At 45.1% G+C, this 13,417-nt stretch overlaps 1 protein-coding gene across 3 annotated transcripts in view; it reads left to right on the top strand.

Moving 5' to 3' along the window:
* PCMT1 (protein-L-isoaspartate (D-aspartate) O-methyltransferase) overlaps window positions 1-13,417 on the top strand; it is a 39,161-nt gene that overhangs the window by 24,451 nt on the left and 1,293 nt on the right. Inside the window, exons 6-7 of one of the 3 annotated variants that reach the window (XM_066605483.1) lie at window positions 6,082-6,167; window positions 11,140-11,309. In XM_066605483.1, the coding sequence (XP_066461580.1) occupies window positions 6,082-6,167; window positions 11,140-11,309 (256 nt within the window). Of the gene's footprint in view, window positions 1-6,081; window positions 6,168-11,139; window positions 11,366-13,417 lie in introns of all 3 variants that reach the window. The other 2 variants (XM_066605485.1, XM_066605484.1) reach the window with 2 other exon arrangements.

Below are 13,417 nucleotides of genomic sequence, written 5' to 3'. Positions count from 1 at the left end.
GAATTTAGAGACTGGTTTTAGTCCATATTTCTCGACGTGGGGGTCATTTTTTGGGTTAGCCTCTGTATAAAGGATTGTTGATTTGGTCCAATTGACATGTAGTCCGGAGAAGTGGGAGAATCTGTCTATGTGTGTCATGGCTTGGGCGAAGGAGTTTGATGGGTTTGATAAGAATAGGATTGTGTCGTCTGCGTATAGTCCTAGTTTGCTTTCATGGTCTGCCCATTTAATACCTGTCACACTGGGGGAGTTTCTTAATCGAATTGCCAGTGCCTCGATGGCTATGGCGAACAAGGCCGGGGATAGAGGGCATCCTTGTCGGGTGCCTCTTGTCAGTTGGAATTCTGCCGATGGGATACCGTTGACTATAACGTTTGCGCTTGGGGATTTATATATAGTTTTGACCCATTGTCGGAAATTAGGTCCGAATCCAAAGCGGATCAAGCAAGCTTCCAGAAAAGCCCATTCCACCGAGTCAAAAGCTTTTGCCATGTCAAGTGATACCAGGGCCCAGGGCATGTTGTGTTGTGTACCTAGTTGAATGGCTGTCTGGACTCTGCGGATATTTATAGTTGTGGATTTTCCTGGCATAAAGCCCGTCTGATCAGGGTGTATGATGGAGAGGATCACCTGATTCAGTCTGGTGGCCAGAATTTTGGTTAGGATCTTGTAGTCTGCATTCACCAAAGATATCGGTCGATAGGAGCCGCAGTCTGCAGGGTCTTTTCCGGGTTTTAGAATCACTATTATTGAGGCTTTGTAAAATGAGGTTGGAAGTGTTTTGTCTAGTTGCGCTTGGTTTAGTACTTCGAGGAGTTGCGGGCCTAGTTGTTCAAAGTATTTGCGATATGTCTCTATTGGGAGACCATCGGGGCCTGGTGATTTGTTGAGGGCCATTTCTTGAGTTATTAGTTGGATCTCCTCCAAAGTGAAGGGCGCCTCTAAGAGATCGACCTGCTCTTCGGAAAGGGTTGGAAAATTTAGGTCGCTTAGATAGTTCAGAGTGTCTGTCGTCGTGTTATGGGAGGAGGAAGTGTATAGGTTAGCGTAGAAATCTTTAAAGCTATTTGTAATGGATGGGGCGTCGGTGACCTCTGTTCCATGTTGATTTTTAATCTTGAGGATCGTGTTCGTATGGTTTTCTCGTTTTATGAGGTTGGCGAGTAGGTGGCTAGATTGGTTTCCTAGTTCAAAGTAGTGCTGTTTGGCGAAGAATAATTGGCATTTGGCTTTGATGTGTATTTGTTGTTTATAGAGTCTGGATAAATTAAGCCAAGCTGCCTTATTGGCTTCGGTGGGGGTTGAAATGTATGTTTTTTCGGCTTCTAGGGTCTGATTTTCTATCTCTATCGGCTTGAGACGTTGTTTTTTTAATGTATGTGATTGCAGATTTGAGGAATCCTCTAATATAGGCCTTGAGGGTGTCCCATTTCAGGGCTGGGTGAGTGTTATCTTGGTGGGCATCCATAAATAGGGAAATGTGGAATGGCATCTGGTCTTCCGTTCCGATAAGTTTGAGCCAGAATGGGTGTAGCTTCCAGGTGGGCCTTATTTTCATTTGGGGAAATTTTAGGGTTAATAGAATGGGGCTGTGGTCTGAGATGCCTCTCGGGCAGTGTGTTATGTTCGTGAGGTATATCGCCAATTCTGTGGAGCTGAATATATAGTCAATTCTTGTCAGCGCGTTGTGACCCGGTGAGTGGCAGGTGTATTCTCGTTTTTCGGGGTGGTGGTGTCGCCAGAGGTCAACCCATCCGACACTCTCAATTAGTTGTTTTAGAGGGGAGTTTGAAGTAGGGCTGGGGTTAGAGGGTGTGTGAAATTTGTCTTTCATAGGATCCATTATCATATTGAAGTCACCTAGGCAGATTACCTCCGCCAATGGATAGTGGTGTGCGAACGCAATAGCAGTTTGTAGGAGGTGGAGATTATTATGAGGTGGGTTGTATATAGATAGGATTATGTATGGTTTGGAGTCTATTTCTCCGTATATGAAAATAAACCTTCCTTCAGGGTCTCTGCGGGTGACGATTGGGTTCCAGCGCACCGACTTATGGATTAATACGGAGACGCCCCTAGAGGAAGAGGTATGAAAGGAGTGGGAGGCCCATTGGACCCATGGTTTTGAAAGGGTGTCGGCTTTTTCTCTGATGAGATGAGTCTCCTGCAGGCTAATGACGTGTGGATTCAGTAGTCTGATGTATGAAAATACTATTCTGCGTTTGAGTGCTGTGCCGAGTCCTCGGACATTCCAGCTAAGACATTTTAGAGACATCTTTGTTTGCATGGGTGTAAATTTTAGCTCCCATATCCATGGTTTTGGGATCGGGGAGGGGGGAGTGTGTTGGTGGATGTAAGGAGAGGGGTTGTGCGGACGCCTGTTTGTGAAGAGTACTGGTGAAGAGCAGAGCATAACAATTCAACTCTATAAACATTGACATCTTGCTAAAATTATACCGCAGATATCAAAAATACAACAAAAGTAGAAAAGTTGTGGAAAGGGGAGGAAGAGGAGGGAAGACAGGGGGAGAGACAGGGAAATATTAGGGAAAAGGAAAAACCGGAATGAAAAAAAACAATTTAGCTACACTCTGGTTAGAAGTAGCAGTTGTTGTGTTGTTAGGGGGGGATTCTGGATGGCCTTTAAAGGCTTAAGAATGACCGTTGGGCTCCAATAGTAACTTTAGAGGTGTCACGGTCATGTTGCGCATCGTCTATGCATCAAGGGATGTTGAGAGTCCAGATCACGACAAAGCTTAGAGTCTTTCCAGCGAGTGTGGGGGAGGGGGTTGGTCATCCCTTAGAAGTTTCGGCATGCATCTCCAGCCACTCCATGGCTTCCGTGGGGGATTGGAGGAAGACCACCTTTCCCTGGGCCATTATTCGTAGGCGTGCAGGGTATGCCATTGAGTAGGGGATCTGTCTTTCTTTAAGTTTCTTTTTCGCCTCTGTGAAGGTAGCTCTTTGTTTTTGTAACTCGGCCGAGAAATCGGGAAATATGGAGACCGTTGTGTTGTTATACTTTAACGGGCCTTTTAGTCTGGCCTGACGTAGTGCTGCATCCCGATCCCTGCAATTTAGAATCCTTACTAGGAAGGGGCGCGGGAGGGCTCCCGGCTGTGGTGGTTTTGCGGGGACTCGGTGGGCTCTTTCTACTGTGAAGTGGGTAGAAAAGGTGTCTTCTCCCAGTAGCGTTTTGAGCCAGGTTTCTGCAAATGTTTCTAGGTGGGAGCCTTCTGATTTTTCGGGCAGGCCTATTATGCGCAGATTGTTGCGGCGTGAGCGATTTTCCAAATCGTCTGTTTTTGATTGACAGAATTCTATTGCTCTTGTTGCTTTTTTGACCGCTGTGGTTAACGGGCGCAGTGAGTCTTCTGTGTTAGAGACGCGGTCCTCCATTTCCCGCATTCTGTCACGCATGTTGTGTAGGTCTTGTCTTAAGAGGGAGACGTCGGATTTAATTTCCTCTATTTTGTTGGTGAGAGAGGATTTACAGATGTTAATCGCGTCTAGGAGCTGACGCATAGTGGGTTCTGGGTTTTGCCCCGTTTCGCTTTCGAACTCTTTCGCTTGTGTGGGTCGTGTTGCACGCGGGGTGTGATCAGGGGTTTCAGAGCGAGAAAAATCTTTCGGCGGCGGAGCCGCCTTTCGCCCGTGTGCTCATGTTAGAAGTCGTTGAGTTGGTATGGCGGGTTATTGTTGTAGTATAGACGGTGTCAATGCTTGCTTGTAGAAGTCAGAAGTTTATATCTTGTATTATTGTGGGCTGTAGCGGTGTGCGGGTTGCGCGGGGAATAACAGTCCGCTTCCGTCACTGCGGTTCAGAGACGGGGGGTAGGACGTTGTTTGCTACGGGGACTTTTATTTGTGGTCCCGATGCAGTAAAGTCCATTCACAGGAGAGCAGTAGGGTGGTCGGTCCCTTGGTTGTCCCCTGGGGGGGGGGGGGGGGCAGGGTGGTCTTGTTGTGTCGTGTGCCCCCTATTCAGGGTCTGTGACTGTGAGGGGTTTGTACAGTCCTGCGTGTTGTCCCCTGGCCCCCCGCAGAAAACTTACGGTTTCAACGTCGCCGGCTCCGCAGGGCCGGTTTCGAGGGATGGTCTTTTCCAAGATAGTGCCTCGTGTAGTGTGGTCCGGCAGCGGCAAGGCGGTCCGGAGCTGGAACGGGTCGCCACGAGAGCCTCGTCAGGGGTAGCCGGGTCCGCCGCAGGCGGCGGTGGATGCTGGCAGAAGGGCTTTGTCGCCCGCTAAAACAGGAGCGGGTCAGCACGCAGGTCCGCGCACGGTGCGCCCCGGGGTGCAAGGTGTTCCGCTATATAGCGGTAGTAAAGTTCTCGTGCGGTGGGTCTTGCGGAGTGTAGTCTCCGGCGGGTACTGCGGCAATCACGCCGGTCCGGAGGTGCTCTGCGCCCCCCCCCCCCCCTCAGGAGCCAGGAACCCGGCGGCAGCGCTCCGGAGCAGAGAGGGAGGAGCGCACGGCCCCGTCTCAGGCGCGGCCGGGAGCGGGCACCTGCCGACAAGGAGTGGGCGGTGAGCCTCGGACCCCCGAGCCAAGTGCCGGTGAGTAACGCCGGAGGGAACGGAGTCGGCAGCCGGTCCGCGGCTCCCACGGCAGCGGCTCCGGCTCGGGTGTGCAGGGAGCGAGCTGCCCCCACCTCACGTGCAGGCAGTTTCGGCAGGTGGGGTCGCCCCTACCTGGCTCGGAGTCGGCGTCGGCCCCCGCAGCACGGAGACAGCGCAGCGGGACCTCGATGTGGGTGAGGCGGCGGAGCCGGTCCCGATCGTCAGGGGGGTCCTCCGCTAGATGGTGGGTGGGAGAATGTGGGTCACAAGGACTTCACCGCAGCCGGGCGACAGGTCAGGATGGAAAGGTAGTCCGTGTGCGAGGCGCGGGAAAATGGCGGGCGTTGGCGCCCTTTCTCTCCCGTGGCTCCGTTAGCGGGATCAGAGGTCCGCACCCGTCTTCAGTCGCGGTCCAAACCGTCTCTGGGGGTTTAGGAGCCCGTTGGTCTTGGTTGAGTCGTTCTGGTGTCGGTTAGGCCAGGATTTTAAAGGATTTTATTGTTCCCCCTGGGGAGCACCTCTTATGTGCGACTGCTCATGCTGGTCGCAGGCCACGCCCCGCGCCTGTTCAGTTTTAGCTCTCCCAACGTAGCGTATATTGACAGGCCATGAAAACTGCGGCTCATAAATGCTCATGGGAAAGAAGCCTTAGTTTTTCTTTTTCAAATATAATAACTTATCAGAAAAGACCTTCCCTTCTTTCCCCTTTAAACTACTTCAACCTTGTGCCCTTCAATTTTTCCCTTAATTCTGTTGTGTCTCAAACTATTTTAGATGCTCAACTATGTGCTACGTGTTACTTAGTAGTTGTATGAATTTTTTTTTTAATACACCTAAAATTTTAATTTTTCCACATTCTGCTACAATTGCACTTGTCATAGCAGTCCTGGTAGCTGTAAACTGTCTTGATGCCATCCAACTGAAAATTTGAATATAGGTCATTAAGCCATATTTAATGCTAATGGATTTGCCCCAATTGTTGTGCTACAGCCCTAGGTCTCACACAGACACAGCAGAGCCCTCGGCACGGATCCTCTGCAGAGAACCTCAATGACTACTTACCGTAGTACAAGGTCGTATAGCCTCTGTACAATGCCTTATAAGCTCTGTCAGAAAAAGTCTCCTCTAAAATCAATTCTCAAGGGAGAGTAGCTCCATACATGCTGAGTCTGATGGAACGTTCCATGATGAAAGGCATACTGAGGTACAGTAAAGCCTTCCCGGCCCTCTCTGGAATTTCTGTAATGGCTTTGTACAGAATGTAGCCGTAGTATAGATGAGCCTTAACGAGAGAGTACTGTTATTTAATAAGCCCTGCAACTGTTTCAGTTGGATGAGATCAGAATAATAAATTAAATCTTCTTAAAATGAAGAGGGTGTCAAATTCACCAAAAGCAAGCAAAAAAAATAAATTGGGGAAATTGAAGCACTTTCATTATATGAAAATGAAACTTTATTTTTGTAAAATTGAAACCACAATTTAAATTGTGACTTTCTAACTTAATTTGTGTGTATCTAGTTGGAGATGGACGCTTGGGTTACACCGAAGAAGCACCATATGATGCTATTCACGTTGGAGCTGCTGCACCGGTTGTACCACAAGCTGTATGTATTTTGTTTTCCTTTGTTCTTCTACAGGCCTCCAGATGGCAGCTTTTCCGCTGCTGTAACATTTTAAGAAAAAAATAAATCTTCTGATGCCTATAGGGGTAGATCCAGCAGATGATTTTAGCATGCCGTGTGTCTGATGGACCCTCCTTCCACTGCTGCTCACCTGAAGCGCCAGTAGGGTTAGCTATGTTGCGGCATAGGGGAATATGGAGAGTGAGCAGGTTGCTTATGATAGCAGATCCTGATCTGAAAGTAGCTTGTATATCAGCCCTGTGAAAGCTGATCAGCTAGTCCAAAAATGCATGTTGTGTTGGCCCGCAGCAACAGAAGGATGTCCTTCCTGACCCTTTAAACTAGCTGTCCACCGCTGGCCATTGTGGGAGATAAGAGGGTAGACAGCTTGCAATGTACCTGTCAGGAAGTATACTTGAAGGAGTATTCCGGAGACTGGACGAAAGTTTTCAAAATTTCCATAACTTTTCCACTTATGGCCATTATTCCAAACGTCCATCTAAATCCTCAAACTGCTGTGTTCCACCCAACTCCAAATTTCCACATTGCTATTTAAAATGGCCGCCATGGAGTACAAAAACTATATCTCCCAAAATGCCCCAGTACATTACAGAATGTGAAGTCCTAAGAGTAGGAGAACCAAAAAAAGAGCCAAACATATTAGACTTGGTTATTTATTGGAGAAAAATGATCCAGTATGACCTGTCTGAGTGGTAAAAATATGTGAAGCTTTAGGATAAGCATATCATGAGAAGGTGAAATTAGTCAGGTGTTTTCAATCAATGGAGTGACAATCAGGTGTGATTAGGAAACTTTTTCCCCCCTTATTTTAAACTCCCCAGCTGTTTAGGACGAGCGCTGTTTGTTCTGGAGGAAAAGGACATTACATTTTAGGACAAACAGTTTGTTCTGCTTTAAATGGCTATGGCGCCAATTCTTTCAGGGCTAGAAAAAAAATGTAAAAAGTTATTGAATGCATTATATCGATACAAAATTGGATCCTATAAAAACTAGAACTCATCCCGCAAAATAAAAGGAATCGTACAGCTACATTGATGAAAAAATGGTTTTATGACTACTGGAACACAAAAGGGGAAACTATTTACTGGTTCTTAAGGCTAAAATTGTTGCTAAGGGGTTAAAAATGCACTTATGTCAACTGAGTTCTGCATCAAATATATTTACATGAGACACAAATTCAATATCTAGAGTAAGTTACGTTTTCATGAGGATTTTTCCAATGTTGGGGCTCTTGTAATTGGGGTTTAGGCCTACGGCCGACAAAGTCGTGTGATTTTGTAGCATTGCTACAATGCTACAAATCTCATGTATGAGAAGCCCATGCTTTATTTTGGGCTACTTCACACATGCGATGTTTTGTAGCATGCTACAAAATGACACAAAAACCTCACAGGTCCCACTATATGCACATGACTCGTGAGATTTTGAACCAATCACAGCCACTCATCGAGCGCTGGCTGTGATTGGCTAAGCGTCAGCCAATCACAGCCAGCGCTTCCAGGAGGCGGGGATTTTTGAATTCCCGGCCAGAAGAGTAGATCACTGCCGGGAACCTGGGGAGAAGATGCGGCCGGGCTGACAGCGCGGGACAGGGGATGTATGTGTTTTGTGTTTTTTTTTGTTTTTTTTTTGTTTTTTCCTTTTTCTTCAGCTGCAGCTTATTTTCGGGGGAAGGGCTTATATTTGAAGCCTCCCCCGAAAATCCTTGTATGTTTTGCTACAAAGTCGTATCACAGCGATGTAGCACAGACCAGCCATACAGTGTTGCCCATGTGAACGAGGCCTTACCCACACATATTACGCTGCAGCAAGTGGCTATAGACTTATAATGCCACTCACACATATTGTGTGAAATAGGCGCAAAAGATAAATCACAGCATGTTTTCTATAAGCTAAGATAGTTCATAGGATTGGCGGCCTGCAGCACGCATACAATGTTCACTGCGTGCATGTATCTCATGGGCGTCACGCAGTACATTATGGCTATATAAGACAGGCTTTAACATGACTTTTGGGAGGTTTTTCCATGACTTAAAATTGCTTTACAACCACTTTGTACTTCCTGGTTGCTGCTGACCAGGACCTGTGACTGCCGCAGCTGCAGTTTTTATCGAAGTCAACGGGAGCTGTGCCTGCAGTTATAAGCGCGGCCACTACACAGAGGTCTGCACAGAGACTTCCACTCCGACCTCTGTTATTGTGGTGCTGACAGCCTGCACCCGCTCAGCTGATCAGTCAGGGTCCCAAGCGACGGACCCCAGCTTATCAACTATTGATAACCTATCCTGAGGATAGGTCATCTATAGTATTCTCCCTGAAAAAACCCTTAAAGTTCACCCCTCCGAGCCATGCTGTATCAAATTTGTATCTCAGTAAAAATAATGGATCTGGGGTCTTTAATTTTCAGGGTTAACACATGTAGCATTAGACGATTCATGGTCCTCTGCAGTGGCTGTTCTTGGATTCCTTCTTAGGGGTTAAGTAGGATTAGAGTCACTAGACGATGCCACCAGAAAAGTTGGGTCATCCTCCCTAGCAGAGTCTGACCCGGGCACAATAATTGTGTAAGCCTCCTCTGCAGTAAACCTTATACGGGCCATAATATAAATATAAAAATGTTATTGTGTACCCAAAAAGTAAAAAAAATTAATATATTGGGTGGATGACCACAGGACACTGGGGGTCACTGGGACGGGGTGACCATGGCATAGGAACATAGCAGGAATATATTCTTTTTTTTTTTCTGTGTTTGTGGGTTCTCCTACCCAACCCCCATTCACATGCTGACATATACACTGATACTACGCTGACTGAACACAGGATGGATGACTACAGGAAGGGGAGATGAATGGGAACATACCGCATTTCCCTGAAAATAAGACAGGGTCTTGTATTAATTTTTGCTTCAAAATATTTCTTTTTTAAATGTATAGCTGCCTGGACACCATTTAAAAATCACGCTAGGGCTTATTTTCAGGGTAGGTCTTATTTTCAGGGAAGCCGGGTAGCAGGAACTTTTCAGAGGTTTTGTTTATACTGACCTCGCATTACCCTGACTGGATCAGACACTACATGAGCTACACTGCCACATTGATCATACTTCACTAACTGATATACTGATAGCTTACACTACATTGACTGATAACGCTTTACTGACTACACTAATATACTGACATGTCCCACTACACTAAAATTGCAGTAATTTCTCTTTTTTGACCCCATTTTCTGCTCTGATCTTTTCTCCTAACTATTGATAACACCCTGCGGTGCTTGTAGAGATTGTGCAAACTTGGGCTGCTGCACAGTGATCATTTACCACTGAATGACCAATTGTAGCGATCACTGAGGCAGGAGCACTGTGATTGGTCCCAGAGTGGCAAATGGTGATTGTCTATTAACTGTGTTAGCAGCCATCACTACAGCGTCACTGTGATTGTCACCGTGGCCACATCTTTATCACAAGACGTAAGTTTACATCCTGTTGTGTTAATTACCAGCTACCCAGAACGTAAACCCATGTTTTGTGGCATTATATGAGTTGTTGCTCATCAGGCTGGAAATTAGTTCTAAAACCATCTGTAAAGTGTTTTGACTCCACCAATCTACAGTCAGGCAGGAAACTCAAGACCATTATCATCCTCCTCAGGAGTGGTTGACTAACAAAGATCGTGCCAATAAATGACCATATCTAATGTTTTTTCATTATTTGATTCTCTATATCAGAATTTCACACAAGTCCTAAAACTAGATTCAGTTTTAGGTCAAATAGAAATTTGTAAAGCCTTCAGAATTTTCCATACTTTCAAGCACTACTGTACATTGCTGATAAATCTCCTCCACCATCACTGACTGGCACATTGCTAGATGTCCACCCTTATAGTTGATTCAGCGTATGAATAAGAACTTGTTCGTATCTCTTTCATAGGTTCTTTAGAGTGCCTCCCTCGTAGACTTCAATGAAATTTACCAGAAAAAATAGTGCAAAATATAGGACTTTTTTTTTTTTTTTCTTCTGATTAAAAAGTTGGGTACCACGACAAACCTCTGATGGACCTTATACTCCAATGGAGTCATTCAGGCACTGTTGCAGAGTTTGAGATGGTTGACCATTCAATGAAAATGTTGCGTTCAAACTGCTTCACGAATTGCCACTCACACAGGTCCAATTGCCTTAACTGGAGCCTACTGATAATCCATGAACTATTATTGAGCCATGTGATGACTGCGGTAATACTAGTAATTACTGTCTGTACCCCCAGCCTGACTGATGAAGGGAACCTTAACTTTTTAAACTTTTTTTTTTCTTTTCTTTGCCCGTGTCTCACTTCTGGTGAGTATCTTCATTGGACGGTTGCACCGTGTACCAGTTCATTCACTGCAAGTATTGTTCATGAGTGGTTTGAGGAACCTTCCGAAGAGTTGAAGCTGTTGACTTGGCCTCTAGATTCCGCAAATCTCAATCTCATTGAGCAGCTGTAGGATGTGGTGAAGAAACTAATCCAATCCAGGAAGATTCACTTTGATTTATAGGGCTGATTTAATGCCAGATGCAACAGGACACCTTCACAGGTCTTTTGGAGTTCATGCTTTAGGGAGTCAGAGCTGTTTTGGCCTACACAATATTAGATGTGGAGATCCTGGGGTTAGAGAATTGAAATTCCCCATAGCTGCCCTTAGAATATTTTACACAACAGGTATATAGTTTGCTGCGGTCTGTTAATGGGCTTCTTGCTGTAGGTCTGCATGTATTTAATCCTGTGTATCCCTAATCCTTATGAAGATCTATAAAAATTTAATCTGGATAGCTCAACTTTTGATTTTAAGCCGTGCTGCACGATCCAGTCTTAATTGTAGCTTTCTCCATCGTAGCTGTGTGCTCACCTCCAGCAATATTGTACCTTTTGTTTATTTAACGTGTCCTTTGCATTTCCAGCTTATAGATCAGCTTAAACCTGGAGGAAGACTAATCCTTCCCGTCGGTCCTGCTGGGGGAAACCAAATGTTGGAGCAATATGATAAGTTAGAAGACGGAAGTGCCAAAATGAAACCTCTGATGGGGGTGATCTATGTGCCTTTAACAGACAAAGAAAAGCAATGGTCAAGGTGGAAGTGATTTTCTGTCCCACTCTTTCTCCTTCCAATTACACACAAGGTGAAAGGTCTGGATATTAGCAGATAACTGGAATGACTGCATTTGCTGCTGTCACTGCCCTCTGCTACTTCCATACCATTTAACACTAGCATACTTGGCACAGTGTGACCATAGCTTGTTAGCCCTAACCTACAACACATACAAATGTGCATGGCTTCTGGGGGACAGTGGGCCCACATGCTAGTTTAATACTTAGTGATACATTTTCTGTCAATCATGTCTTGCTCCGCTTATTGTTCATGCAGCATGTTTTTATTGAATGCAGCATTTGGTCTTACAGCTACAATTGTTCTCGGTGTTTGTCAGGAAGAAGCACATGCAGCTTTACACGGCACCTGTTACATTAGGGGGCGTTAGTGCTTGATGAGCTTTACTTTTTAATAGAAAATTAATGTACACTTTACCAAACAATCTACAATACTCAAAAATAAAGGATTCCTCCTCACCCCCCCCCCCTTCCAATTCTCCCATATACTGGGTCTACTTTAAGTTTTTTGCTTTTTTTATTATCTAGACTTATCAAAATTAGAGACAGGGCTACTTCTTGAAACATGTATTAGCACTTACCAATAGTACCTATTCCATGATGTTAATTGTGCTTTCATAACTGATATTTGGTAAACTGCTGTCTTAAAGGGGTTGTCTCGCGGCAGCAAGTGGGGTTATACACTTCTGTATGGCCATATTAATGCACTTTGTAATATACATCGTGCATTAAATATGAGCCATACAGAAGTTATTCACTTACCTTCCCTGCGCTGGCGTCCCAGTCTCCATGGCTCCGTCTAACTTCGGCGTCTAATCGCCCAATTAGACGCGCTTGCGCAGAAGGGTCTTCTGCCTTCGGCTCGGTTCGGCAGCAGCGGCGTTCTGGCTCTGCCCCCTTCTACGCGTCATCGCGTAGCTCCGTCCCATGACGTGTGCCGATTCCAGCCTCCTGATTCTGTATGGCTCATATTTAATGCACGATGTATATTACAAAGTGCATTAATATGGCCATACAGAAGTGTATAACCCCACTTGCTTTCGCAGGACAACCCCTTTAAGAGCTTTTTAAACATAAAAAGGATATAAAGGATTTGCTATCCAGATTATCAGTACTTCTTAAAGGGGGGCACAACAAATGAAATTCTAATCACCACTATAAATTTGAGAACTTTTTAAAATGTTTTCTAACTTGCAACATACAGGTCTGTACTTATTTCAACATTTGAGTTATTTTATCTCTACCGAAGCATATTGCAGTTGAAATTAAGATCACAAAGCACAAAATTTAAGATGAGCTTTAATAAGCTTTAACCATTGAAGAAATATGATATAACTATTCATTATGGTTTGCGGAGGGGGGGTTGGAGCAGGCTCTAGATCAATGCGTTATCCAGCTCCCCACCAGCAATAACTGCAGTTGTTTTTAGTTCAGATCACGGCTGTTTTAATGACTTAAATACTGCTGTCAACAGTCTTTAGTCTGGAGTGACTTAATAGACTAAAGCCCCATTTACACGCAACGATTATCGCTCAAAATTCGCTCAAACGTTGTCTTTTGAGTGATAATCGTTGCGTGTAAATGCAACAATCGTTTACTTTTTGGCCGAACAATCTTTAGGTGAGCATAAAATCCATCCTTTGGCTGGAGAGCTGATAGCAGGGACCGTGTGCTGTGTTCTACACAGGGAGCGCTGATTACATTCTATTCAGCTTGCAGCCCTGGAGTAGAACAAATGAGCTGAATACAGCTCCCCGTCCCGCAAAAGAACAGGTGTTCTAAGGCTACATCTATACAAAAATTTTAATTGGTTCTGAAAGATGGGAATATGAGCAAAAATGAAGGAAAAAACAAAAAATGGTATGTGAATTAACTGTAGAAACGACTACCACTTCCCTACAAAGCCTCCTCAATTTTTGATGCTTAAAAGCAAATTGACTGCTTACCTGTTCCATGACCTTGTGCTTACTCCCTCATTATTTTTTAACTTGCAAGTAAACACAGAGCTACTAAAAGGTTTGCAAAATCTTCTAATAAACATCAGTTGTGGATGAGAATTTTTCCACTTTGGGG

The sequence above is a fragment of the Eleutherodactylus coqui genome, chromosome 1 (assembly GCF_035609145.1).
Source record: "Eleutherodactylus coqui strain aEleCoq1 chromosome 1, aEleCoq1.hap1, whole genome shotgun sequence".
In the NCBI taxonomy this organism is placed as follows: domain Eukaryota; kingdom Metazoa; phylum Chordata; class Amphibia; order Anura; family Eleutherodactylidae; genus Eleutherodactylus; species Eleutherodactylus coqui.
The sequence above is the reverse complement of the archived record's forward strand: the minus strand, read 5'-3'. Positions and strand labels throughout refer to the sequence as shown.